The sequence below is a fragment of the Phalangium opilio genome, unplaced genomic scaffold (genome assembly GCF_054372755.1).
Source record: "Phalangium opilio isolate 3A_F unplaced genomic scaffold, DU_Popi_V2 ptg000528l_1, whole genome shotgun sequence".
Taxonomy (NCBI): Eukaryota; Metazoa; Arthropoda; class Arachnida; order Opiliones; family Phalangiidae; genus Phalangium; species Phalangium opilio.
In genome coordinates this window covers 150,553-176,156 of record NW_028324242.1, presented here as the reverse complement: position 1 = coordinate 176,156, position 25,604 = coordinate 150,553, and the positions used below count along the sequence as shown (strand labels likewise).

At 35.1% G+C, this 25,604-nt stretch overlaps 3 protein-coding genes and 2 long non-coding RNA genes across 7 annotated transcripts in view; 3 read left to right on the top strand and 2 right to left on the bottom strand.

Moving 5' to 3' along the window:
• The first annotated feature begins 5,868 nt into the window (after positions 1–5,868).
• Positions 5,869–7,955, top strand: LOC149588886 (uncharacterized). The gene is made up of 2 exons (XR_016379763.1): positions 5,869–6,236; positions 7,522–7,955. It is a non-coding gene; the product is annotated as an uncharacterized LOC149588886 (long non-coding RNA).
• On the bottom strand, positions 6,325–11,904 carry LOC149588885 (uncharacterized). 2 transcript variants are annotated; one of them, XM_089861999.1, is made up of 4 exons: positions 11,770–11,904; positions 11,547–11,686; positions 8,889–9,808; positions 6,325–8,822 (listed from the first exon to the last, which is right to left on the bottom strand). In XM_089861999.1, exons 3-4 carry the CDS (start codon positions 9,029–9,031, stop codon positions 8,381–8,383), a joined length of 585 nt encoding a protein of 194 aa, XP_089718125.1. In that variant the 5' UTR covers positions 9,032–9,808; positions 11,547–11,686; positions 11,770–11,904; the 3' UTR covers positions 6,325–8,380. The 2 variants fall into 2 exon arrangements, with proteins under 2 accessions (XP_089718125.1, XP_089718126.1); XM_089862000.1 differs by having other exon boundaries at positions 11,547–11,713; positions 11,770–11,901.
• Positions 11,905–13,156: 1,252 nt separating this feature from the next.
• Positions 13,157–21,958, top strand: LOC149588884 (proline dehydrogenase 1, mitochondrial-like). Of its 2 annotated transcripts, XM_089861994.1 has the most exons (13): positions 13,157–13,786; positions 17,416–17,624; positions 17,693–17,730; positions 18,067–18,090; positions 18,310–18,518; positions 18,596–18,783; positions 18,850–18,931; positions 19,231–19,323; positions 19,473–19,619; positions 19,695–19,790; positions 19,863–20,056; positions 20,129–20,217; positions 20,914–21,958. In XM_089861994.1, exons 1-13 carry the CDS (start codon positions 13,427–13,429, stop codon positions 21,117–21,119), a joined length of 1,935 nt encoding a protein of 644 aa, XP_089718120.1. In that variant the 5' UTR covers positions 13,157–13,426; the 3' UTR covers positions 21,120–21,958. The 2 variants fall into 2 exon arrangements, with proteins under 2 accessions (XP_089718120.1, XP_089718121.1); XM_089861995.1 differs by lacking the exon at positions 18,067–18,090.
• Positions 21,959–23,106: 1,148 nt separating this feature from the next.
• LOC149588883 (uncharacterized) lies at positions 23,107–23,611 on the bottom strand. The gene is made up of 2 exons (XR_016379764.1): positions 23,475–23,611; positions 23,107–23,346 (listed from the first exon to the last, which is right to left on the bottom strand). It is a non-coding gene; the product is annotated as an uncharacterized LOC149588883 (long non-coding RNA).
• A 56-nt stretch (positions 23,612–23,667) lies between these two features.
• Positions 23,668–25,604, top strand: part of LOC149588882 (N-acetylgalactosamine-6-sulfatase-like) — a 4,139-nt gene continuing 2,202 nt past the window's right edge. The window contains exons 1-8 of the mRNA XM_089861996.1: positions 23,668–23,803; positions 24,004–24,127; positions 24,359–24,433; positions 24,495–24,597; positions 24,664–24,807; positions 24,882–24,948; positions 25,096–25,223; positions 25,371–25,507. Of these exons, the coding sequence (XP_089718122.1) occupies positions 23,690–23,803; positions 24,004–24,127; positions 24,359–24,433; positions 24,495–24,597; positions 24,664–24,807; positions 24,882–24,948; positions 25,096–25,223; positions 25,371–25,507 (892 nt within the window). The 5' untranslated portion in view covers positions 23,668–23,689. The remainder of the gene's footprint in view (positions 23,804–24,003; positions 24,128–24,358; positions 24,434–24,494; positions 24,598–24,663; positions 24,808–24,881; positions 24,949–25,095; positions 25,224–25,370; positions 25,508–25,604) is intronic.

The following is a 25,604-nucleotide window of genomic DNA, read 5'->3' as shown; positions in this document are numbered from 1 at the left end:
GTTTTGCTAAGACTGAATCAGGGATAGATTTAATTTTAGAAGTAGGAATGGAGAACGGTTAGTATTTACTTCAGTCCGACTCATAGTCCAGTATAGAGCCCCTCCCTTCAACACGCCACAAAAAAAAATTAAATTTTCTTACTGGCTCACAAAAACTACGTATTGGTGACGTTGCTGACACGGAGGGCCAAAAATACGTAATTCCTGTTTACCTCTGTCGCTATGACTACGACCCCTTGTGCGTTGTACAGATAAGCGTCTTCACAGGGGTTCAAAATGGAACCGTCTCGGGGAATTGTTTTTAATAGCAATTAAGAAGGTAGTTAGTGAATTTGGTTCCGGTGTTTTGGATTTGGAGTACAGATGTAAGGGTGAAAAGTGCTCGCTAATTCTTTCCCTGATTATACTTAGTTGTCAAGGGGGGGAGGAGAAAAAAGCTTCCTCGCAGCGGTACTCTGCTTGTTCGTTGACATTCTGAAGCTTCTTGCGTTTTTTTAGTGCATTAATTTTTTATCAGTATCCAAGAGAGAGAGGGATAGGATATAAACCGGGATAGATTTAATTTTAGAAGTAGGAATGGAGAACAGAGTAATGGTGGCGCGCGTCAAAGTCCCGGACCCCCCTTCCACGGGACGGAGGGGTATGAAAGAAGAGACGGGTCATAGCGACAGAGGAAAAAGGTATAACCAGAAGGGGATAATAGAAGAAGGATGACACTCTGTATCCTCTTAATGCTTTAGTTATGTAACGTCATTCTTCCCAGGCTCACCCCTTTTAGTTTGCTTTCCCGCTCATCAAACTACAAATGGGCATCGCACCGTAAAGTGAATTCTATAATTGTTTGGCACTAAATCCCCAGCAATCATCCCACAAACCTAGTCTTGACGTGGGACAAAAATGCACAAGCGCGTCTTGCCAAATATTTAAACGCTAATAGAGTAATGATGAGGGAACTATTTATCGCGCATGTGATTCGTTTTAGTAACCTTGCTCTAAATGTTCCGATGTTGGGAAGAGTGACGTTACACTTACCCCGATTTGTGGTACACTTCTCTCGAAGAGAAGTATTATATACTTCTGGTATAACGTATTTTTGGCCAGCGACTCTATCCTGTCGCTATGAGTCGGACTGAAGTAAATACTAACCGTTCTCCATTCCTGCTTCTAAAATTAAATCTATCCCTGATATAAAAGTGGTACGAGCATGTAGTAGTAGTATTAGCAAGAAGCGATATCTAGTTTACTAGGGAGAAGCTATAAGATGCCTAAGCATTCGCGCGCCATAGTCCCAGTCCCCCTTTCAAAATAAAAGGGGGGACGTAAAAGGAGGCCGGGCTATTTCGGAATTTTCATCATTCGCGTCGCGCTGACGTGGGTTTTCAAGAACCAATGAGATGCTGGTTGTAATTTAGAGGCGGCGGGGATTAAGTACGGACCTAAGTTTGGACTGGAGATAAAGCTAGAAATGTGGCGAATTTATACCTTCTCCCTAGTAAACTAGATATCACTTCTTTCTTGGTATTAGCAGGGATAGATTTAATTTCAGAAGTAGGAATGGAGAACAGAGTAATCTGGGCGCGCGTCAAAGTCCCGGACCCCCTTCCCCCCACGGGACGGAGGGGTATGAAAGAAGAGGCGGGTCATAGCGACAGAGGTAAAAAGGAATTACGTATTTTTCGCCTTCCCCGTCAGCAACGTCATCAAAACGTACTTTAAGTGAGCCTATAAGATAATTTAAATTTTTCGTTACGTGTTGGAGGGAGGGGCTCTATCCTGGGGCTATAAGTCGGACTGAAGTAAATACAAACCGTTCTCCATTCCTGCTTCTAAAATTAAATCTATCCCTGGTATTAGTAATTAAATTAGTAACTTGAAAAATATGCTAAATACAAAGGAAAATATTACATTTTCTCTATAGAGAATTACTAGATTTGAAAGTTGTATTCCCGCCTAATCTAGGTCTAGATTTAATATCTGCATATTGAGGAAGGTAAGCTCTTTCAGTTCGTAAAAGGGTCCCAAAAATTAATTTGAAAAATATATTTCTTTAATTTGGTTTGTGAAAAGGCGTTCTTAAGTGTTTAATTTTGATCCCTTACATGTTCTTTCAGTAACCATCTAAAAGGGATGAGAACCGCGGTTTGGACGTTTCTCTTCATCTCCCCTCCATCCTCCTTGCATCATGAAAGGTAAGACCATGTACTCGATTTACATATCCTCAACTCCATAAGTTTATAAGATATGTTCCATAAGTATGTCACTACCTATACTTCGTAATGCTAGTGGCTTAATGAGAGCTAGTTCAAGAACGACGTGAGAATTGACTACACTCGGTTTTGCAGTCCATCCTCCTATTTAGTCTATACTAAGCCTTTGACAGCGCCTCACCAGGCGTCGCTTTACGAGAATCTATGACGTTTCGCCTACGTCACTTCATGACAAACTCTCATTAACGAGTGACGCACTTATGGAACATATCTTATAAACTTATGCAACTCTGCATAAGCTTTCACTAGTAATACTTCTCAAGTAAGAAAAAGTACCTTAAAGTATTTTTAGCCACATCGTATGACGTACATCTACGGTGAGGCTCTTAGTTTGACCTGCCCTGTTGTTGTTGTCCCCGTCGTCGTCCCCGTCGTTTTAGATTTAGAATCTAGGCAAAAGAAAATATATACTGATGTTATTTTTAGAATGGTCTTAAGGCACCGGGATATTACAATTATTGGGTGTTTTACCGAATTCTTTCTCTTTCAAACGCTTCTGGCCATACGTTCATGTTAGAAATTGATAAGACGCGATAAGTATGCGTAGGTGTAAGTTGTAAACTAAGAGTTTCTGTACGTGTATTACTTGAACGTTAAGTACGTAATCATTATGGCACTGTTAAAGGTAACTCGATCATCGAGGGGATAATCACTAAAACTTTCTGTTATTCTATTAAGGTTACTTGGGTGTAATCAGTTTAGCATTGTTAAAGCGAAAACCTCGTTTTTATAATGGCCTTACGGGTAGTCATTTTAGCAATGTTAAGGGTAGCGCATCGAGGGGCTACTCACTCAAGTTTTCTCTTGGCGTCGCACTATTACAATTATAAAATAAATAAATTTATTGAAGTAAGGATTACTGGTAATCATTTTAGCACAGTTAAAAGTAGCGCATCGAGGGGCTATTCACGTAAATTTTATGTACGCCTGTTAAGTACGGTACGATGTGGCTACTATTATGAGCCCAGCTCTTGGGCCATCTTGTTTTAACTTTTATTTTTTAGAAATTTTGTTCAATCAAATCTTTCGTGTTCAAGCATTATTATTTGCCGGTTCAAGCAAATTAATGAATATTTCTGTTTAGTTCTATCATAGAAGAACTAATTTATTTATCTATATCTATATAAATCAAAGTCCTGACTGACTGACAGACTGACTGATAATCAACGCCCAGCTCAAACCGCTTGGCCTAGAAAAAAAAAACGTTACTCGTAAGTAGTAGGCGCGTACTAAGAAAGATTTTTCCAATCTGCCACCATCTTAATAAATGGCGCCCCAAAATGTAAAAAAAAATCTTCTCTATGCAACAAAGTCCGCGCGTTTCAACCGATTTCGCAAATATTTAGTACACTGGTTTCCTTTAACCTATAGACGGGCTGAATGGTCTTTCGGGTTCGATTTGTGGCCATCTTTTTAAATGGCGGCCACAAATTTAAAAACCCTTCTTTATGGAATTTCTGCGTGAAAAGTAATCAAAAATGTCCCGACGAGCTGACGGGCAACGCCGAGTGCCTTCACTCCTAGGGTGCTACAAAAATATTAGCCATCAGTAAAATCTACCCATTCTTTATATAATTTTGATGGAAGTTCTTATTACATTTCTTAATATGTTTATTATAATTGCAGATGTTCGGTATTGTTTCAAACGTTCCTGGAAATTCTGGCGTTACTCTATTCCTTGCCGCCATATTGGTATTTCTTTCTAAGCTATAAATGTTTATATTTGAGGCATACCAAGTACAATATACGAGGGGTCCGACTATAGCAACTCTGGGTTATCTAAACAAATAATTTAATACGAATTAATTAATTACTGTTGTTCACTTGCACGCTTAATCTATACATGGTTAATAATATTTATGCAATTTTTCAACACTCAGTGACTTTACGCACTTCCTATCTGGACGCAAAAGCATAATGCTACGTTTTGCCACCAAATACCCTGGTTTTCCATCCTAACAACCTCGTTTTCCACCGTAGGATATTAGCGGTGGAAAAGAGATGGAAATTCTAAGCCGATTAAAATTTGCTAATAATAGAAATTTTCTTATTATTTTCAGTACCTGGACTCAACACTCGGAAGTTACACGTTTATAAAAATATTCTTATTATTTTCAATATTAATCTTTTTAATAAAATCTAATGTATCAATGAAATGTATTTCAAAATAAAAACTTGCATTATATTATTTGATAAAATTATTTCTATTTATAAGCTTATTAATTATAGTTATGGCGTCAAATAATAAACAGAGTAAATGACTTTAACCAAAGTTATAATGAATGATTACACATTTTTGAAAAGTATTTTAATTACAAATTTTTATTAAATCCGATTGTATCAAATGGAACATATTTCGAAATAAAATGTTGGATTAATATTTATAAGTCTGACTGATCGAAATTTATTTTTACTTGTAAGCTTACTAATTACATTTAGTGACTAAGGTATAGAAACTTGCTCCATACCTCTGAGTATGATTAAAATGCTTTCCCAACATGGTAGAGCCGTGAGTCGAGTATGATGACGTGAGACCAATGACACACTCTTAATTTAAGAACAGTCAGAATAACTGGCTTTATCCAATGAATATTTTGAATACAGTATCAAAGTTATAATGAATGATTTTTATTTAACAGTGGGCTTGTTTATGTGTGTGGTAGTGAACGGACTAATCATACCTATATATATAGACCTGTGACGTCAGATCACGTGACCTATGACGTCAAATCACGTGACTAATGACGTTAGATCACTTGATATGACGTCAGACCACGTGACCTATGACGTCAAATCACGTGACTATGACGTCAGATCACGCGACCTATGACGTAAAACCACGTGACTATGACGTCAAATCACACGACCTATGATCACGTGACTATGACGTCAGATCACGTGACCTATGACGTAAAACCACGTGACTATGACGTCAGATCACGCGACCTATGACGTAAAACCACGTGACTATGACGTCAAATCACGCAACCTATGACGTCAAATCACGTGACTATGACGTCAAATCACGTGACCTATGACGTAAAACCACGTGACTATGACGTCAGATCACGTGACTATGACGTCAAATCACGTGACTATGACGTCAGATCACGTGACCTATGACGTCAAATCACGTGACTATGACGTCAGATCACGCGACCTATGACGTAAAACCACGTGACTATGACGTCAAATCACGCGACCTATGATCACGTGACTATGACGTCAGATCACGTGACCTATGACGTAAAACCACGTGACTATGACGTCAGATCACGCGACCTATGACGTAAAACCACGTGACTATGACGTCAAATCACGCGACCTATGACGTCAAATCACGTGACTATGACGTGAGATCACGTGACCTATGACGTAAAACCACGTGACTATGACGTCAGATCACGTGACTATGACGTCACATCACGTGACCTATGACGTCAGATCACGTGACCTATGACGTCACCGAGGTAATTGACTTGTGACGTCACGACAGATGTTAATGGTAATAGGTAATGATTGTCCATTCAGTTAGGCCTAGCGTTCATTCATTTAGGCCTAGCGTTCATTCATATAGGCCTAGCAGTGTTCAGCTATTTGGATTTCGTGCCCGGGGTATGGCGCACCCGAGTCCGCGCATAGGTGCTTTTAGCGCCCCCCAACGTTGGAAATGTATTTGGTTACAGGCAAAGTTCAGACGGCTCATTCGGTCCTGGAAGCCGCCGAGGTCAGACGGGTCATTCTTTGCCTGGAAACCGTCGAGGTCAGACGGCTCATTCGTTGCTTGGAAAACGTCGAGGAGGGTCGCTTTGGAAAAACCTTTCTCACTCAGCTGATCGTGATCCCGGCTTTTGAGGAAGATTCTTGATAGCTCCGCCATTTCACTGATCGTTTTTGCCGAGAACGCAAGCTGAATTGGAAGTTCTTCAACGGCGGCCATTGCTTCGCCTCGTGGTGCTTTAACAGTCCGTAAGCCTAACTTTACAATAATCCAAACTCATCTAGCTCCCCTTAAATTATTTATTTTATTTCAAGTATTTAAATTAATTAGGCAGTGTTAAATGTTAGTGAATTTTATTTATTTATTAAAAATCAAGTACCACAAATAAAATTTTACAACGAGATCTTGGACAAAAGAGAATCCCTTAATAAATGGTTTAGGTGCTATTATTTAAAGATATTAAACGGGGTACGTTATTAATTTAGAGAGATCGCGACAGATTTTCGGAAATCAAGTCCCGCCGAACACGAGGACCGGTGCACTAAGCCTAATTAAGCCTTGTCCCATTTAAATTCTAGTTATTTACGGATATTGTCTGTGGGAATAGTTTTAAAATAAATAAATGGAAGGATTTCCTAAAATTTGTTTAGGGGCTATTATTATAATCTATTAAAGGGGGCACGTAATTAATTTAGAGATAACGCGACAGATTTCCGGAAATCGGGTCCCGCCGAGAGAATTTTAAAACACGAGGACCCTAAGCCTAAATTAAACTGTGTCTTATTAAACTCTAGTTATTTTACGGATATTGTCTGTGGGAATAGTTTTAAAATAAATCGAAGGTTTTCCTAAAAGTAGTTTATGGGCTATTATTAATTAATTTAGAGATGACGCGACAGTTTTTCGAAAATCAAGTCCCGCCCGCAGAGATAGTTTTAAGACACGTGGACGTTTGCCCTAAGCCTAAGTTAACCCTTGTCCAATTTCGACTAGAGATTTTATTTGTGGGTTCTACCTGTGGGAATAGTTTTAAATAAAGATCAGGTTTTAATAAAATTAGCTAAGAAGATATTTTAAATTATTATGCTATTGAAAGGGGCAAGCAATTAGTTTAAATAAATGTCGTTTTCCTAAAATCAATTTAGGGGATATTTTAAATTAATTTCATTATTAAACTGCGTAATTTAAAATAAATAAATAGAAGATTTTTCTGAAATTAGTTTACGGGATGTTTTAAATTATTTTCATTATTAAGTTATATAAAATAACTTAAAATTAAGGGCTGGTTCACTTAAAACTATTTTCTATACAATTTTGGGAAATAATTAGCTAGCGAGAATATTTAATTCAGGGTGGAAATCATAGTACCCAAGTCTTTCTTTAATTTAGGGTAGCAAGTAGTTGGTGTAGTTCATCTCGGGTAGCCAGTTTTTTAATCAAGGACACCCTCTTCTTAAATTATTTAAATCTACGAGATTACTTTGTTAGTAGGCAATAGTTTAATATGTGTTATTAATATGTTTTCATTTATAGATGCTGCAGATATTCTTGGATTTTTCTGTCGCTGGTCATTCCGAGACGTATCCTTCCAGATGACATCCTTTGCTCCGATTGACGCAAGACAAAGCTGTTCTAGACTTGCTACGTATCATTCCTGATGACACGCTTCGTTGGATTCACGTTACATGATGTCTTCTGGACTTGCTCTTTCTCTCAGCGCTGACTTAAAGATTTGGAGGAAATCATCGAAGCTAGAAGACACAAAATACATCTTTTTTACTTGAAAATTTTTCATGTAACCACTTACCTTAATTTTTTTCGTGGAAATTTTATTTGTAACTACTTATTATTTTTTTTCGCGTTCAAACTTTAACTTACAAACCTCTTTAATATTTTTTTTGTTCGAAATTTTTGTAAACACTTTGGTTTTTTTGTTTTTTATTGAATAAATTTTGCCTTAAACCTCGTTCTTTCTTTTCTTGAATTTTTAATATACTAGACTTGGTTTCGATTTTTTTGCCTCTGGACTTAGGGGGATATTTTTAGGCCCCTTTTTAAGCTTTTTAATAAATGAAAAAGGCAAAAACATTATAAAAAACAAATTTTTTATATAAAAAAAATTTTTTTTTTAAAAAAATGTAAAATTTATAAAAAAATTAATAAAAATACAAAAAAAGCATAAAAAAAAGGTCAAAAAAACTACCCTAAGTGTTTTTCTTATGTTTTTGTACCTTCCATAGTAACGAAACTTTAAATTTAAATTTAAGCTACCACCCCCAAAGTAAGCCTTGCGAGCCCAATTTAAATTTAACAAGTCCCTGTTCAACTCGGGAATCATTAAATTTAAACTAAGGCCCGCTATGGAGCCCCCAAAAACCAGGAAACTTCGTCCTTAGCATGGGATTTCCAATGAAAGTCCACTCGATGTTAGAAGTCCTCCACTCGATGTTAGAAGTCCTCCACTCGATGTTAGAAGTCCTCCACTCGATGTTAGAAGTCCTCCACTCGATGTTAGAAGTCCTCCACTCGATGTTAGAAGTCCTCCACTCGATGTTAGAAGTCCTCCACTCGATGTTAGAAGTCCTCCACTCGATGTTAGAAGTCCTCCACTCGATGTTAGATGTCCTCCACTCGATGTTAGATGTCCTCCACTCGATGTTAGATGCCCTCCACTCGATATTAGATGTCCTCCACTCGATATTAGATGTCCTCCACTCGATGTTAGATGTCCTCCACTCGATGTTAGATGTCCTCCACTCGATGTTAGATGTCCTCCACTCGATGTTAGATGTCCTCCACTCGACGTTAGATGTCCTCCACTCGAGAGAATGTTCCTGCGCAAGAGAAATTCTTATTATTATTCAGAGAAAATAGCACATGCATAACTTCAAATTAATTACCTTAATATGAAAATCCACTTGAATATTCTTGCATGATGTAACGTAAAATGTTCGGGCAGAAGACAAATTATTATGATTTGACAAATTGCACACGCGTAACATTCAACTAAATACCTTAGTATGGGGAAGTAAAATAATACCATAAAAACCTAAGCCTTGATTTAATAATAATAATAATAAAGGCTTTGTTTATTGGAAACCCGCTTAAAATCGTGTTTACTTTTAAGGGACAAAGCGTATAAGCAACCTTCTACCTTAAACATAAATCATAAATTTATTTCGATCCTACAAAACTCCCTCAAAGAGTTGCCAAACGCTTTTCCCCTAAAAATATTTGTAATTAAAATCATAAACTAGATGCCTTGACACCGCAAAGGGAATCTCACCCTTAAAATCCTGATTACGCGTTCATTATTCTTAAAAGGGAGGGCTAGGACCAGAGAGCACCTATTCCATAATCAAGTATTTTATTTATGTCCTGGCGAAAAGAAAAATCCCTAAAAACAACAGGACGCAAGCGCTTTCCTTCTAAGAATAAATAGAATAATAAATAATAAACTAAATAGCCCAATAATTGCCTACAATGTTTGACAGGCTGTCGAAATAGTCTTTTTGCTAATGAGATTCCCTTTAAACGGATAAAATCAAAGTGTAGACCTGAATTGAGAATGGAATTGTCCCCTTAATATTGCTAGAGTTACTATTAGTAAGATTTAATTACTGCACTAAGAGCCTAAAATGTCTAAATTGTTTTCCTAGTGAGATTCAGTTTCAACGGATAAAATCAAAGTGTAGACCTGAATTGAGAGTGCAATTTTAAAGGGTTCATTGACCTGATTAATATAGGGTGCAATTTGTCAAATGATAAATAATTCATTCTAGAATCCAACATAAATTTCTCCTTTGGAAACAGATGATAGCTAAAAAAAGAAAATCTGTTCAATTCAAACAATCTCATACATAATTAAAATTAGTATCAGCTTAATTGGCACAAGCATTTTGAATAACATCAATTCCACTTTAAAATAAATCATTTAAAATAACGAGAAAGATAATTATTAATACGGTTAAGGGTCAATCTTGAAATACTTGTGAATTAAACAATCACTTTGAATTACTTTTAAACCGAGTAAAAGATTGAACAGTAAAACCAGGAATAAATGCAACGCGCAATTAATTAGAAGAATTTAATAAGATTAATTTCAAAAAATTTTAATAAGTACGACATAAATGTGAATCATGAATACTGTGTGCCAAAATAAACTTCTAAATTCTTGTGACTACACAAATGGTGCTGTTACCGTGAAAACTAATGGGCTTGACACCCACAGGGCCGGAAATAAGAAAACTTTCATATAGAACATGTGTCCCCTCCTTTGACTAGAACATTTATAGGACCTTGCCCACTATTGTGTGCAAAAATCCGCGTATCTCTAGTAGGACCACAGTTATGAGCCCCCAAAGTTGGGTGTAATTATGGTGGGGGGGGGGCAAATAGGACTATAACATAGTCAAAGGACAACCCCATATCAATAGTAGAACCAGAGTTATAAGCCTTGAAAGTTGGGTTTAATTATGGTGGGGGGGGGGGGGGCAAATAGGACTATAACATAGTCAAAGGACACCCCCATATCCATGGTAGAACCAGAGTTCTAAGCCTTCAAAGTTGGGTCAGGGTTCGGACGAAATTTTTCTATTAAAAATCCCTGACTTTTCCAGGTTATCCCTGACCAAATATTCACAATATCCCTGACCATTTTAGGGATTTATCAGAGCCCACTTTTCACACCTGCCTCATATTTAGCATTGCCCAAAGTATGGTTTGATATACCAAACGAAATCCCGGACATATCCCTGACTTTTCAAGAAAATATTTTAAATCCCTGACTTTTTCCCCTAATTTTCATATCCCTGACTTTTCCAGGTTATCCAGGTTCCGTACGAACCCTGTGGGTGTAATTATGGTGCGATTGGGGGGGGGGGGAATAGGACCATAACATAGTCAAAGGACACCCCCATATCCATGGTAGAACCAGAGTTCTAAGCCTTCAAAGTTGGGTGTAATTATGATAATTATGGTGGGATGGGGGGGGGCAAATAGGACTATAACATAGTCAAAGGACACCCCCGTATCTCTAGTAGAACCAGAGTTATGAGCCCCCAAAGTTCGATATAATGCTATTCCTACGGAGGGGTATGTTTATTGGTCAAACTGGCCAATGACCCCCATAGTTTTTAAAAATATTATGGGACATTTTAAAATGTTATTGGACAATGTCCTGTGCTTATTTCCGGCCGTGGACACCCATATTTACACCAATAGATTTGTTAATTGAAAACATTTAGAGAACTACAGTTCTGCCGTTAATGGTTTTCTACTCGCTTCAGTCAAGGGAAATATACAGCCAATAATCAAAGCAACAAAAGTGCATTAGTTATTTAGAACTATGGAGTTCCAAATAACTACCATTATGTTTGGTAATCAATATATAAAATCAACTAAGGCTATGTTTTCTTCAAAAAGACAATGGTCGTAATTAACAAACCTATCTGACACCGTTAACGATATATTTTTCACCTCTAACGCTTCATTTCCATTCGTTTGCGATAAAATTTTGGTATTTAATCTAAATTAACCCTCATAAATAAAATATTTACCTGGAAAGATCTCTGTATCCACTGAAAGAGGCTATGGCTTCCACAAACGCAGCACCGCCCCCAAAGACAAAGGCTTAAGCCTTGGTCGTAATTAACAAACGTATTTGGCACGGTAAACCATACATTTTCCACTTGCAACACTTAATTTCCGATTGGTAGCGATAAAACTTTGGTATTTAATCCAAATTAACCCTTAAAATGTACATAAAATCAAAATATTTACCAGCAAAAATCGGACAGAAAATCGCAGCGGCTAGTTCTCACGGAAATCGACCCCAAAATTGACCTTGATTGAAAAGGATTATGGGCTACAAACACGAACCGCTAGATGGCGCTGCTGAAGTTAGGCTGCGGCAGACTTCAAAATATGGCGGGAGCTTGCGTTTCAATTTCATTGTTTCTATTTTCTAATATAATTAATAATTTAGTTAATTATAATTTAATAATGTCTTCTAAACAGCCCAAAACACTTTTCTCTACTTTAAAAAGGGGGAACCGGAGTTTATGGATTCCTACAGCTGAAAGAAACACCCTATAAACATGTTTGTCTAATAGGCTGAAACCTGAAATCATTAAACTAATTCCTGTGAAAGCTAATTCATTTTACAGGGACCCAGTTTTACGTTGATCTAGATCAAATAAAAGTTCTGAAAATCCAAAATCTTTCTTTGTTTTTGGCCTAATTATTCATGTTCTTAAATAGAAAATTAGTAAAATAATAGCAATGAAGAAAGAAGATGCTATAGGTTTAGCCGCCCCGTAAATAGGGTGTACTGTAAGAATAGTCGGGTTGCAATAGGGTCTTTGCGCGTGACGTCACGTTACCTCCCCCCTTTCCTCTCCCCTTGCCGGCTGCCCGCTCTGGCCACGTTAAGGTCGCCATGTTGGCGTCCCCTGAAAACCGGTTTTCGCCCCCTATTTCTTCCCCCTTTTTACTCTGGCGGAAACACCCTATACACGTCAAAATGCTATCAGAAATTCCACCTAAAATGGTTCAATCGCGAGAGATGCGATTCTCCCCTCCAGTAATGACAATGGTCAATACTAAGGTTAGTTTCCGCGAGATGTGCGCTAGCTTCAAACGTTACAGCGAAAGCGTTCCTTGATTTCTTGAAGTAAAACTAATTAATTATGGGCTAGACAATCTGGTACAAACTTGTATAATCTAATACTTTCTAAAAGGCATGTTTTGGGCAATGAGGATGGGGTTGGGTTTTTTATCTTGGAAAGCGGTTATAATAAGTACTGAATTTACAATTTTGACATTGGAAATTAATTTTTATTTAAAAACTCTATCGACTTGAATCCTTTTTAGAATAATAAAACACGTCAAAACACACGTCTCATTAACATTTCAGGTCATTTGGAAGAATAGGACAAAGGATCTGGCTGAAACATCTCCCTCCTCCCATAGAACTTAACGTTAATTTTGGGTTCCTTTGAACTCTCTGCCTATAGTCCAAAAGTCGCAATTTTTGGCCGATTGAATGGGCTTCTATAGCGCGAGCAGCTTGCGTTGTAGAGTGCGTGATCGAGTGGGCTATGCCCAAGGTAAAGCCGGCGAAGAGGGCGTGTTTACAGTTCAGCGACGGCGCTACTGCGCACTCTCATTGATTGCGTAACTACCAAATACATAAGACGTTTCGTCTCGGGAGGATTTTTAGGTAAAAGAGTGTTGAGCGTCAACGAAGTGAGGCTTCCGAGGCGCGTGTGGCCATCAGGGGTAATCAATATTTCGCTTGGAAAACTTGAATTTTGCGAGATAAGATTGGAAAATTTAATATTTACAGTAAGCGTGCCTAGTATATTTGCATTATATTATTATCTCTACGAGAGATAAGCCTAAGCCGTTAAAATACTAGTCGTGATAAGCCTGATAAATGGCTTCTGGAGCTCTACTATGCTCCTTACCTAGATTCAGTAAAGTTATCTCTTCGGCGCATTGCTACGCCTACCCCAAAACCCACGTGCTTTTGTCCAATTTTGGAATTGTCGGTAAATCTTTTAAAAAAACCACTACGGTCAATCCGCATTGGAAATGGAAATCAAGTTCAGCCACTGTTGTTTCGCGTGACCTCGAAACCGCGGATAATAAACAGAATGAGGGGAAGGACCCCTTGGATCTGTCTTTTAACAATGTTCAAGATGCCTTCAAGAGCAAGACGACGTGGGAACTGGTCAGAGCGTTGACAGTCTTGAGATTGAGTTCCGTTGACTATCTTGTCGAGAATCACCAAAAGGTTCGTTATTTCTGATCTAATAATTTATGGGGGGTAATTTATGATAAGTTTATGAGAAACCGAGGGGGGAATAGTATACGGGCTTCGACGTTTTGTTTGTTTAAGAGATCAGGATTGGTCCTAGAGGGAATTACCCCAAAAATAAGTAATAATGCGTTTAAAATTACCTTTCATTAAATAATGAGGCGTTAAAAGGTTCCTTCTTTGTTACATAAATGATTACTTTGTGTGGGTGCAGTGGTGCACAAGCACTTTTGCTATTTTCGTATTTGGCACCATATTGGCTTCTTTTTCGTAATGTTTTTAGTTTTTACAAATTCAATTCAATTCAATGTTTATTGACTCTGTATAGCAACATGCGTACGCACTTTTTACAGGAATACAGAGTGTTAAATTAAATCAACGTCATATATTAATTATAAGGTAAACATAAAATACAAAAATAAAAATTAAAAATTTAAAAATTATGTACTAGGGACATACAATAAAATTAAAATTAAGCCATCAACAATTAAGAATATATACATTGGACAATAAAGTTAAAACTAAATAATTTAGTTAGTGAATTTAGGCTATGTATAGCTCAAGTTTTGAGATCGTGCAGTAGGGATCTTTGAGACTTAAACCGTTTGAGATGTAATTAGGATTTTTTTCAAGTCATTTTTAAACTTCGTTGTTTTAATACAAAATAAATCTAGCTCTTGACAGAATACGTTTGCTGTGTACTGGGCTCTTTCAATGGTGTTTAGTCTAGGTTTAATGGGAATATAGAAAAGTTCTTTATTTCTTGAATTTTTAGTATTGACTTTCATGTTTAGGAGAGGAGTGTACTCTAAACAGTTTATGTTTTGCTTATAATAGATTGGGTGTATGGTCCTGCCAAACTCTTTCGTGATTTAAGTGTTTTTAATCTTCTTCTTTCTTTGACATTAAAGTTAATGAGTACTCCATGTCACTTTAGGCTGTTAGAAAATTAAAAAGGCGTACAAAATCTCTTTTTACAACTTGACCTTGACCTAAACTTACGTAATAAAATACACCCTTAAATTTGGAGTAGAATCTCTTCAGTCTCTGAAGTTTTTAAATTTCAACCTACTTTCTCTTGAAAATAAACGTAGGGTACTTTGTTACCATATCTATAGCCATAAGTTTATAAGATATGTTCCATAAGTATGACACTACCTATACTTCGTAATACTAGAGACTTACTAAGAGCTAGTTCGAGAATTACAAGCGAGAGTTGTCTACACTCTGTTAAATTGCAGTCCATCTTCTAATTTAGTCTGTACTAAGCCTTTGATAGCGCCTCACCAGGCGCTATCTTATGACGTCACTTTACGACAAGCTCCCTCAGTAACCAGTGGCAAACTTATGGTGAACATATCTTATGAACTTACGCTATAGCTGAGAGATATACGGTATAAAAGATACGTGTTACAAGCGTATGTGACATTATTTTTTCAGCTTTTCTAAATTTAGATAATTTCCTAACAATGGGAACTGAGATGATCAATTGTTTTAGATGGGGATTATAGCGTAATTGTGCTTTTAGTGAAATCAGAAATTTTATGTAGATTAAGAAATGATTTATATTGTTACGTAATTGATCTGGTGACCGTAGAAAAGTAATATAGATAAGATCAGACTTTTGGGGTGTTTTCAAATACCTTCAAATTATCTATCTTTGTTATTATAATTGATATATTTAATTGTAAGAGAGAAAATTGCGAAACTTAAATGGCTTCTGACACTTTTAATTACTTTGGCTTCTGTTTTTCTTTGAGGTTTATGTTGGAAACACAGGGTAAAAAGTACGGAATCTATAAGGGAATTTGGGAATCGCGTTTGGGTTAGAATTTGAATTAAAATCCCATGGAAATTTTTGGAGCGAGTTTGTTTTTGTTGGATATAAATTATTCTTAATTGAAAGCGTTTTTTGTTTGGTCTGAAAATTATGTAAAATATCTGGAAATATAAAAATTGCGTGACTATATAATATATTATATAAAATAAATTTGCATGTGTATTGAATATTAAAAATTCACAACTGTTGGTAGTTTTTTAGTTTTATTAAAATATAAAAGTAAAACCTTTTCTGTTTGGGAAGGTCTCTCAAATTTGTCCGCCTACGTAAATAAAAACGTTCAATTTAATTGCTTTTGGCTGACTAATCCATTCATTTTGGTTTTAATATCGTAATATTCTATCAAGAAGTGATATCTAGTTTACTAGGGAGAAGGTATAAGTTCGCCACATTTCCATCCAGCTTTATCTCCAGTCCAAACGTAGCCTGTCCGGAGTTAATCCCCGCCCCTAAATTACAACCAGCATGCATCTCATTGGTTCTTGAAAACTCACGTCAGCGCGACGCGAATGACGGGAAAATTACAGTCATATTTTCCGACTGAGGGGAGTGTAGCGAAATAGCCCGGCGGCCTCCTTTTACGTCCGCCCCCCTTGCATTTTGAAAGGGGGACTGGGACTATGGCGCAAGAATACTTGGGCATCTTATACCTTCTCCCTAATAAACTAGATATCACTTCTTGATACTAAGAAAAGATAAATATTTTTCTACAAAATAAATTTGGTCCGGAGAACTTGGTAACTCGAAACTGTTACTGACGTAAATTATTTTTTACTTACGATTAAATTCAAAAGAAAATTAAGCAAGACTCGTTGCGCAATTTTATTCTTTTGATATAATTGTCAGATTAAGTCATTAAGATTTACAACTAGGCTACTAGGTTCCTGCCGGTAAATGGAATAGTTTATCCACTATGTTGTCCGTCCCGCGTACTACAGCCTTGAAATTCTTCATTTTTGGCATGCGTTTACTAAAACGAGCATCCCCACTTAAGTTTATGCGTGCTAGAGTAGTTTTTTTGAACACGTTCGTCCTTGACACTGCGCTGCTACGTTTTCCTCTACAAAACTAAACATAATTATAAATTATGCGCGTCAAGTATTAAATAAACTCTTTGAGACGAAAAACTCTGTGCATAATTTATTTATGACACTAATGAATTGAATATTAACTTGTCATTAAGCCAAATATCAAGTAATGTCGATTAAAGCAGAAGTATATAATACTTCTCTTCGAGAGAAGTGTACCACCACAAAGCGGGGTAAGTGTAACGTCATTCTTCCCAACATCGGAACATTTAGAGCAAGGTTACTAAACCGAATCACATACGAAATAAATAGTTCCCTCATTATTACTCTATTAGCGTTTAATTATTTGGCAAGGCGCATGCGCTTGCGCGTTATTGTCCCACACCAAGACAATCAAGGTTTGCGTGTTGATTGCGGGGGGGGGGATTTAATGCCAAACAATTATAGAATTCACCCTAGCACGGTGCGATGCCCATTTGTAGTTTGATGAGCGGGAGAGCGAACAAAAAGGGTGAACCTGGGAAGAATGACGTTACATAACTGAAGTATTAAGAGAATACAGAGTGTCATCCTTCTTCTATTATCCCCTTCTGATAAAAGTCATTAAAACGAAGTCTGAAATTAAATGAAAAATTATATTATTGATATCACTCGCAAATATCAAAAAATAATAAGAAGTTGTATGAAAGGTCGAGTTTCCAATTCACACTGAAATATTTTCTTCGATCAATTTGCAGTTGATGAAATATGGGAAAAAAATCCTAGGTGCTAAGTTATTTCGTTTCATCATGAGACACACGTTTTACGGGCAATTTGTCGCTGGTGAAGATGCCGAATCAATCAAACCCACAATAGAGAGACTGCGGTCATTCGGAGTCAAATCAATTTTGGATTATAGCGCCGAGGAAGATTTGAGCGAGGAACAGGCGACACAAGTTGAAATGACGTAGAGTTTTATTTTAAATTAATCTATAAGGTTTAGTTTTAATAAAAGAATGTTTTATATACGTTTAGGGGCTTAATATCGGCAGCCTCTGAAGATGGCAAAATAGGTAAATTAATGGTTTAAATGTAATAGTTAAATTATCGCGTTAACTTATTTTTCGGACATTTTAATTTAATTTTCAAAAGAGCGGATCATTTTAATGGTAGATTAATATATTTTTGCGCAGACATATATGAAACTTAATCTTTGTATATTTAATTAATATTTCTTCTTAATCACTTTTTTAATCAAAGTCATTTTAGTGATAATATAATCCGCTCTTTTCGCGTAATTTTCAATTCAAGTTCATTTCGAAACTCTTATTTATTATAAATGATTGTGGCTATTATTTATCAACGGGTTCATTAATTATGCTATCTTGTATTTCTGTTAACTTTATCAGTCAGTAAAGACGTACGTGAGGAGGGTAAGTTAAAGTTAGGTTTTTTGCAAGACCCCCTTCTATAGCTAACTTATATAATTTGGGCACAACTAACACAAATAAATCATTATTATTATTAATTATCTTTTTGATACGCTGTCCTGCACTATTAATTTCAATCCCTTATAGTACGCATGTATTAAAATGATGTTTATTTTACATTTCAACGAAGATAAACATGATTCTTCTTCAATTAAATTAAAGGTGAAGTGAAACAGTATCAACCGCAAAAACAATTTGCCGACAGAAGAAAGCATCATGTTACCGCTCGTACTTATTTTTACCTCAGTGAGGCTCAATGCGAGAAAAATATGGAAACATTTTTAAAATGTATTGACGCGGTTGCCGGTGCAACAAAACATACCGGATTTGCTGCTATAAAAATGACCGCGTTAGGAAGACCGCAACTTTTGGTAACTAAATATGTCTAAATCCTATAAATATTGTTATAAAAATTTTTAAAAACTTTTTGAATTACGTCACGTTTTAGATGCAACTTTCGGAAGTCATTTACCGAACTCGAATGTATTTTAAAGACGTTACGGGGTCGCAGAACTACATGGCATTAACAAATGTGCAACCCGAAGTTTTACATACAAAATTATGCGAAGTTCAAGTCCAAGCGGACAAAGAAGAGTTTAAACAATGGCTTTCTAGAATGGATTATGATAGAAAAGGGTATGTTCAATTTTAAATTCAACCCTTGAACTTTATCGGAACAAAAATCTAACGAATTACTTTTAGTTTAATGAATCTCTTCTCATGGTCTGGACTAGTCGATATGAATTACGTTATTTCAGATCTCTTTAAAGTTCCAAATCTCCAGGTAGATTTTATAGTAATTAGCGTAGCTTATTCCTGATCAGCGCCATCTACCCATAGCGGTGACTTTGAGAACTACTGTAAGCGGCAAGCCAATCAGATGTCGCTAAAATCTGGTGACGTCATTTTTGGTAAGACCCCCACCGAGAGTGCCAGTCAGTGACGTCACCAGATTTTAGCGACATCTGATTGGCTTGCCGCTTACAGTACTTCTCAAAGTCGCCGCTATGGGTAGGTGGCGCTGATCAGGAATAAGGCTAATTAGATTGAAGGATATTTTAATTAATTAATTTGTTAATTAAGACTGGACGTATGGAGAGAATTATTCAAGCATTAACGGAAGAAGAGGAGGAAATGTTCCGTAACATGATGCGACGCCTTCATCATATAGCTAAGGTTATAAAACAACAAAAGTGCCCCTCAGGTTACTAATATATAAGTTTCGACCCTTTAACCGATGGCATCTATGAGAATAGTTGCCTAGCTTTTTAATTTTATTAATTAATTTTAAAGTTAATGGGAAATGCATAATTATTGATTAATAGGTGGCGCGAGAAAAGGATGTTCGCGTTATGGTTGATGCCGAACAAAGTTATTTTCAACCAGCTATAAATAGGCTGGTGTTAGAATTAATGCGGAAATATAATAAGGAAAAAGCCATCATTTTTAACACTTATCAGTGCTACCTCAAAGTAATTAATTAATGTTATTAATTTTAATATATAATATTAATATTAATATTAATAATTTCTTTTATTAAATTATAGGAAGCTTATAACAATGTTATACTCGATTTAGAGTTAGCTCAACGACAAGGATTTTATTTCGGAGCCAAACTCGTTCGAGGCGCGTATATGGATCAGGTATAGTATTAATTAATTTTAAGTTTTTAATTAATTCTTTTTAATGATTTTAATCTAATCTTTTAATTACAGGAACGATTACGCGCCGCCGAAGTTGGGTACGAGGACCCGATCAACCCGTCTTACGAAGCGACTAGTCAGATGTATCACAAAACTCTGACTGTATTGTTAGATCAAATTCAAAAAATGAAAGCCAATGGTGAAAAGAAAATCGCTATCATGGTGGCTTCGCATAATGAAGATACCGTTCGATTCACGATTAAAAAGTAATTAATTAATTAAACCAAACTAATTAATTACTCCGTTTACTACAAAAGAAATATAAAACTGTGTTTTAGAATGGAGGAATTGAATATAAGTCCGGAAGATAAAGTGATTTGTTTTGGACAACTCTTAGGAATGTGTGACCACATAAGCTTTCCATTAGGTACACGTTAATCTATTTATTTGTATTTTATTAATTTAATATTAATTTATTTATTTTTATTTAATTAATTTATTATTAATTTATTTATTTTTATTTAATATTAATTTATTATTAATTTATTTATTTTTATTTAATATTAATTTATTTATTTTTATTTAATATTAATTTATTATTAATTTATTTATTTTTATTTAATTAATTAATTTAATATTAATTTATTTATTTATTTTTATTTAATTAATTAATTTATTATTAATTTATTTATTTTTATTTAATTAATTAATTTAATATTAATTTAATATTAATTTATTTATTTTTATTTATTTAATTAATTAATTTATTATTAATTTATTATTAATTTATTTATTTTTATTTAATTAATTAATTTAATATTAATTTATTTAATTAATTTATTATTAATTTATTTATTTTTATTTAATTAATTAATTTATTATTAATTTATTTATTTTTATTTAATTAATTTATTATTAATTTATTTATTTTTATTTAATTAATTAATTTATTATTAATTTATTTATTTTTATTTATTTAATTAATTTATTATTAATTTATTTATTTTTATTTAATTAATTAATTTATTATTAATTTATTTATTTTTATTTAATTAATTTATTATTAATTTATTAATTTATTTATTTTTATTTAATTAATTTATTATTAATTAATTTATTTTAGGTCAAAGTGGCTATTCCGTTTACAAATACGTTCCTTACGGTCCAATTGACGAAGTCCTTCCTTATCTCTCGAGAAGAGCCCAAGAAAATCACGGACTCTTGAAGAAACTCCAAAGAGAAAGAAGTTTACTTTTCTCGGAAGTGAAGAGACGCCTGGTATCGGGGCAGCTGCTTTACGAACCAAAGGGAACTTATTCCCCCATTTAGCTTTTTAACATAATTATAATAATGAGAGCTGCTGAGAAAACGTACGTGTCTTAGATATTAATTAAAAAAGAGCGCAAGAACTGTGATAAAATTTCTAAAGACAGACTTTGGAAGAGTTTGAATGAATTAAGAAAATGACATGTCATTGGTCAGTTGTAAATTTTTTTTTTTTTTTTTAAACTGGGATTACAATTTAAATAATTCCAATTAAATTAATGATAATTGAAAAAATTACTAATTAGTATTTGAAAATTAAATTAGTTTCAAAAATTTGGCCCCCCTTTAGAGAATCTTAGCCTCTTAAATTAAATTAAATTAAATTAATTAGAGTCTCGATTTATAAAATTATTATTATTATTATTATTATTATAATAAATAATAATAACATATTTTTAATAAAGTGCGCGGTAAAATTAATTAATTAATTAATTAATTAACCACTTGAATTCTTTTTAAGGAGCTCGGATCAATTAGTTTTATTAATTTTTAATGAATGTAATTTTTAGTCATGTTTTTATTTCATTTCCGCTCATATTTTATTAATTATTAATTATTAATTAATTAATGAATTTAGTAAAATAAATAATGTTGTAAGATTATAACTTATTTTCCGTAAGTTTGATTGCTGTTTGATGAATGTCATCGATTTTCATAAATCTCTGCTCTGGTCATGTTTTCTCCGATAAAGAGATAAATATTCTTTTTAATATTAATTCTTAAACTTATTTAAAATATGTTATAAACTTATTTCAAATAATATTATGTAACCAAAAACCTTCAGCTTTAAACCAAAGAAACTCTTAAGAATAAAAATTTAATGTTGAGTTTCCTGAAATAAATTTTGTTTTATTTGCAAAGCTTACCTACTAATTTCTTTAATTATACGATATAGGTGCTTACATCACCGTTAGCCTAACCAACCATACTAAATACTTGGGGATCGAGTTAATAGGGGCCAATTAATTGAGGAAAGTGTTCACTAACATACTCCCTCTATAGGAATAGCGTTACACCCAACTTTGGAGGCTCATAATTCTGGTTCTACTAGAGATACGGGGATGTCCTTTGAATATGTTATAGTCCAATTTGTCCCCCATCCAACGATTTGTAAAAACATAGGGCTACGACAAACAGGGGCCGAGATATTAAGCAAAACGTAAACAAACCCCCCTCCATAGGATTAACATTACACCCAACTTTGGAGGCCTATAACTCTGGTTCTATTATAGATAGGGGGATGTCCTTTGAGTATGTTATAGTCCAATTTCTCCCCCATCCAACCATACTAAAAACTTAGGGCTACGACAAACATGGACCGAGTAATTAAGTAAAACGTAAACAAACAACCCCCTCTTTTCTTGTTGATATACCGGAATTAGAAGCCTTAATTAAGGAAAAACCACTCACTCGTTTGGCTAACCCACTATCTCTCTCGTTTAGCTAACCCACCATCTCTCTCGTTTAGCTAACCCACCCTCTCACTCGTTTGGCTAACCCACCATCTCTCTCGTTTAGCTAACCCACCCTCTCACTCGTTTAGCTAACCCACTATCTCACTCGTTTAGAGACTCGTAACTCTGGTTCTACTAGAGGTACGAGGATGTCCTTTGAGTATATTATAGTCCAATTTATCCCCCATCCAACCATACTAAAAACGTAGGGCTACGACAAACAGGGGCCGAGTAATTAAACAAAATGCTCAACTTGGGGTAGCGTCTCACTTATAGTTAGAATGTTACTTATGATTTTTCACACTAAACTTTGAAGGCTCATAACTCTGGTTCTACTAGAGGTACGGGGATGTCCTTTGACTATGTTATAGTCTCTATTTATTCTATTATATTGACAATGCACGTTAAATTGTTCTAATAAGGTCGGTATAAATCAGAGGGTATGATGTAAGAGAACCCCCGTGACTCCGTTTCTAAACCATAGGCACTGACATTAATCAGTAAGCTTGCAAATAAAAATTATTTTGCCTACCAGATTTGTGAATATCAATGCAAATGTTTATTTTTAAAATATAATACTTGATATTAGTATATTATTACATTCGATTTATTAGCGATAAATAATTGAATGAACGTTCCGTCCAGATCTCGAAAAGTGACAAATATTAAGCAGCTTAGAAATATCAGAAGTATATAATACTTCTCTTCGAGAATGACGTTACATAACTAATGTATTAAGATGATATAGAGTGGCATCCTTCTTCTATTATCCCCTTCTGGAAATATTATATGTCACTTCAAGTACAATGTTTCTCCACGCTTGTGTAAATTGGTGTTCGTGGATGGAAACAACGTTTTGGGCTGGAAACTAGGTTACTTTTATTAAATATATATAGATACATACATGTACGATTAAAAGTGACACCGTGAAACACCTGTCCTGGAAATGTACATCTGAAATGAAATTTCTCTCAGCTGTCAGTGATCTTTTACTCGCGCTTTTTTAAACAAAACGTTTATCATAAACTAGATTCAGTTATCTTAACATTGATAAAAACTATCGAATCCATATCGACTCAATTGGCCTTTCCAAAAGTTAAGAAAATCCGCGAAACAAAGATGCATTTTCTCTCATTTTGTCTGTTACTATGCTTTTCTTCCCTCGATGCCCTCGCTTTCCAACAATATGGCAACGAAAACCTACCGAATATTATTATTATGCTTATGGACGACGTGAGTCAAAATATTTGTTATAATACACCACCCTTAGTATCGTAACAACGACAAGTGTGACATTCCCTTCGCTATGATGGGATTTAAAGTTTTGGACACGGTTCCACGGACGTTTTTACTTTAAGTGTCATACTTATTTTGTTGTTACGTAACTTATGACAACACGGAGATTTTCAATATTATATATAAACTCTTCAAAGATGGGTTGGGGTGATCTTGGAGTTTTCGGGGAACCAAATAGAGAGACACCAAACTTGGATCAAATGGCAGCTGAAGGAACCTTGCTAACAGACTTCTACGCGGCGAATCCTCTCTGTTCACCCTGTATGTTATTCTATTAATTATTATTATTCATTCGCTTCACGTAACGTAACTAAAGTATTAAGAGAATACAGAGGGTGTTCCTTCTCCCCTTCCGTTGCCTTTACAACACTATAATTATACAGTGAAAGTCGGTTATAGACTCTTGAACTTGGAAATTCGGCGTTTTTTCTCGCGCTAATGAAAACCAAGCTTAACGGCTCCTTTGCTACACAGTTTTTTAATTTCTTCAAGCTAGGGCGGCTTTACTGACTGGACGTTTGCCCATTAGAAATGGATTCTATACAGACAACGCTCATGCTCGCAATGGTATATATATTGAGGATAAAAAGGGGGAATTAACTTAATCCGAAATTATCACATCATTTAGGATATACGGAAACGGACGTTATAGGGGGAATATCAGAAGATGAAATTATAATTGCAGAGTTATTAGCCGAAAAAGGATATCGGAATCATATAATTGGAAAATGGTATTGAAAATTAACTATTAAGTCGGTTTAAATGATAATTCTAAAAGAAATAGGTTTGAAATTCAGGCATCTTGGTCGCGATAACCCGTATTTACCATTGAAGCGTGGTTTTCACGAGTTCTTCGGATCACCGGATATTCACACGGGTCCTTATAACGACAAGGACACACCCAATATTCCCGTTTACAGAAATGATAAAATGATAGGCAGGCGAGTTATAAAGGCAAAATTTTCCCTATCAAATTTAAACTTAATATTAATTTTGAATTTTTTTATTTTTCTAGATATTACGAAGATGAATTTAAGATAACTCCTGATGGGCGAGGAAATATGACTCAAATGTTCATAGACGTAATCAAAATCATTATTTCAACTGTGATTGTTCACTCATGTTTGTATCGTTCACCCATTACTCGAGAAAGCATGGAGGCATTAAACTTCCCCACAACGATAAATATCACTTAAGCCTATATTTAAAATTGCTTACTTGATAATTAGGACGCGGTAAGATTCATAAAAGAACAAGCTTCAAATGGAACTCCATTTTTCCTGTATTGGACCCCTGATGGATCACACGCTCCAACTTACGCGTCCAAAATGTTCTTTGGAAAAAGCCGGAGAGGAAGGTTTGTTTATAAATACACTTTCGAATAAATGACTCGTCCATAAGAGAGGTTGGGTTATTTGCTCTTGATAATAGTCTTTTCTGGTCGTACCAAGGAGCTAAGAGACTATTTCGCGTCCCATTTCCATTCATGGCCCATTCTTTCCAGATACGGGGACGCGGTGGCGGAGTTGGATTACGGTGTGGGAGTGATTTTAAAAACGTTAAAAGAGCTCAAAATAGATCAAAACACTTTCGTTCTTTTCACATCCGACAATGGACCAGCTCTGGTTTCGAAAACTGAAGGTAAACTGAAGGGAATTAAAATCATCTCACCCTTGAAGGGACATCGGAAACCAAGGATGCGAAATTATTAATCAATCGTATTTAACCCCGAAAAAAG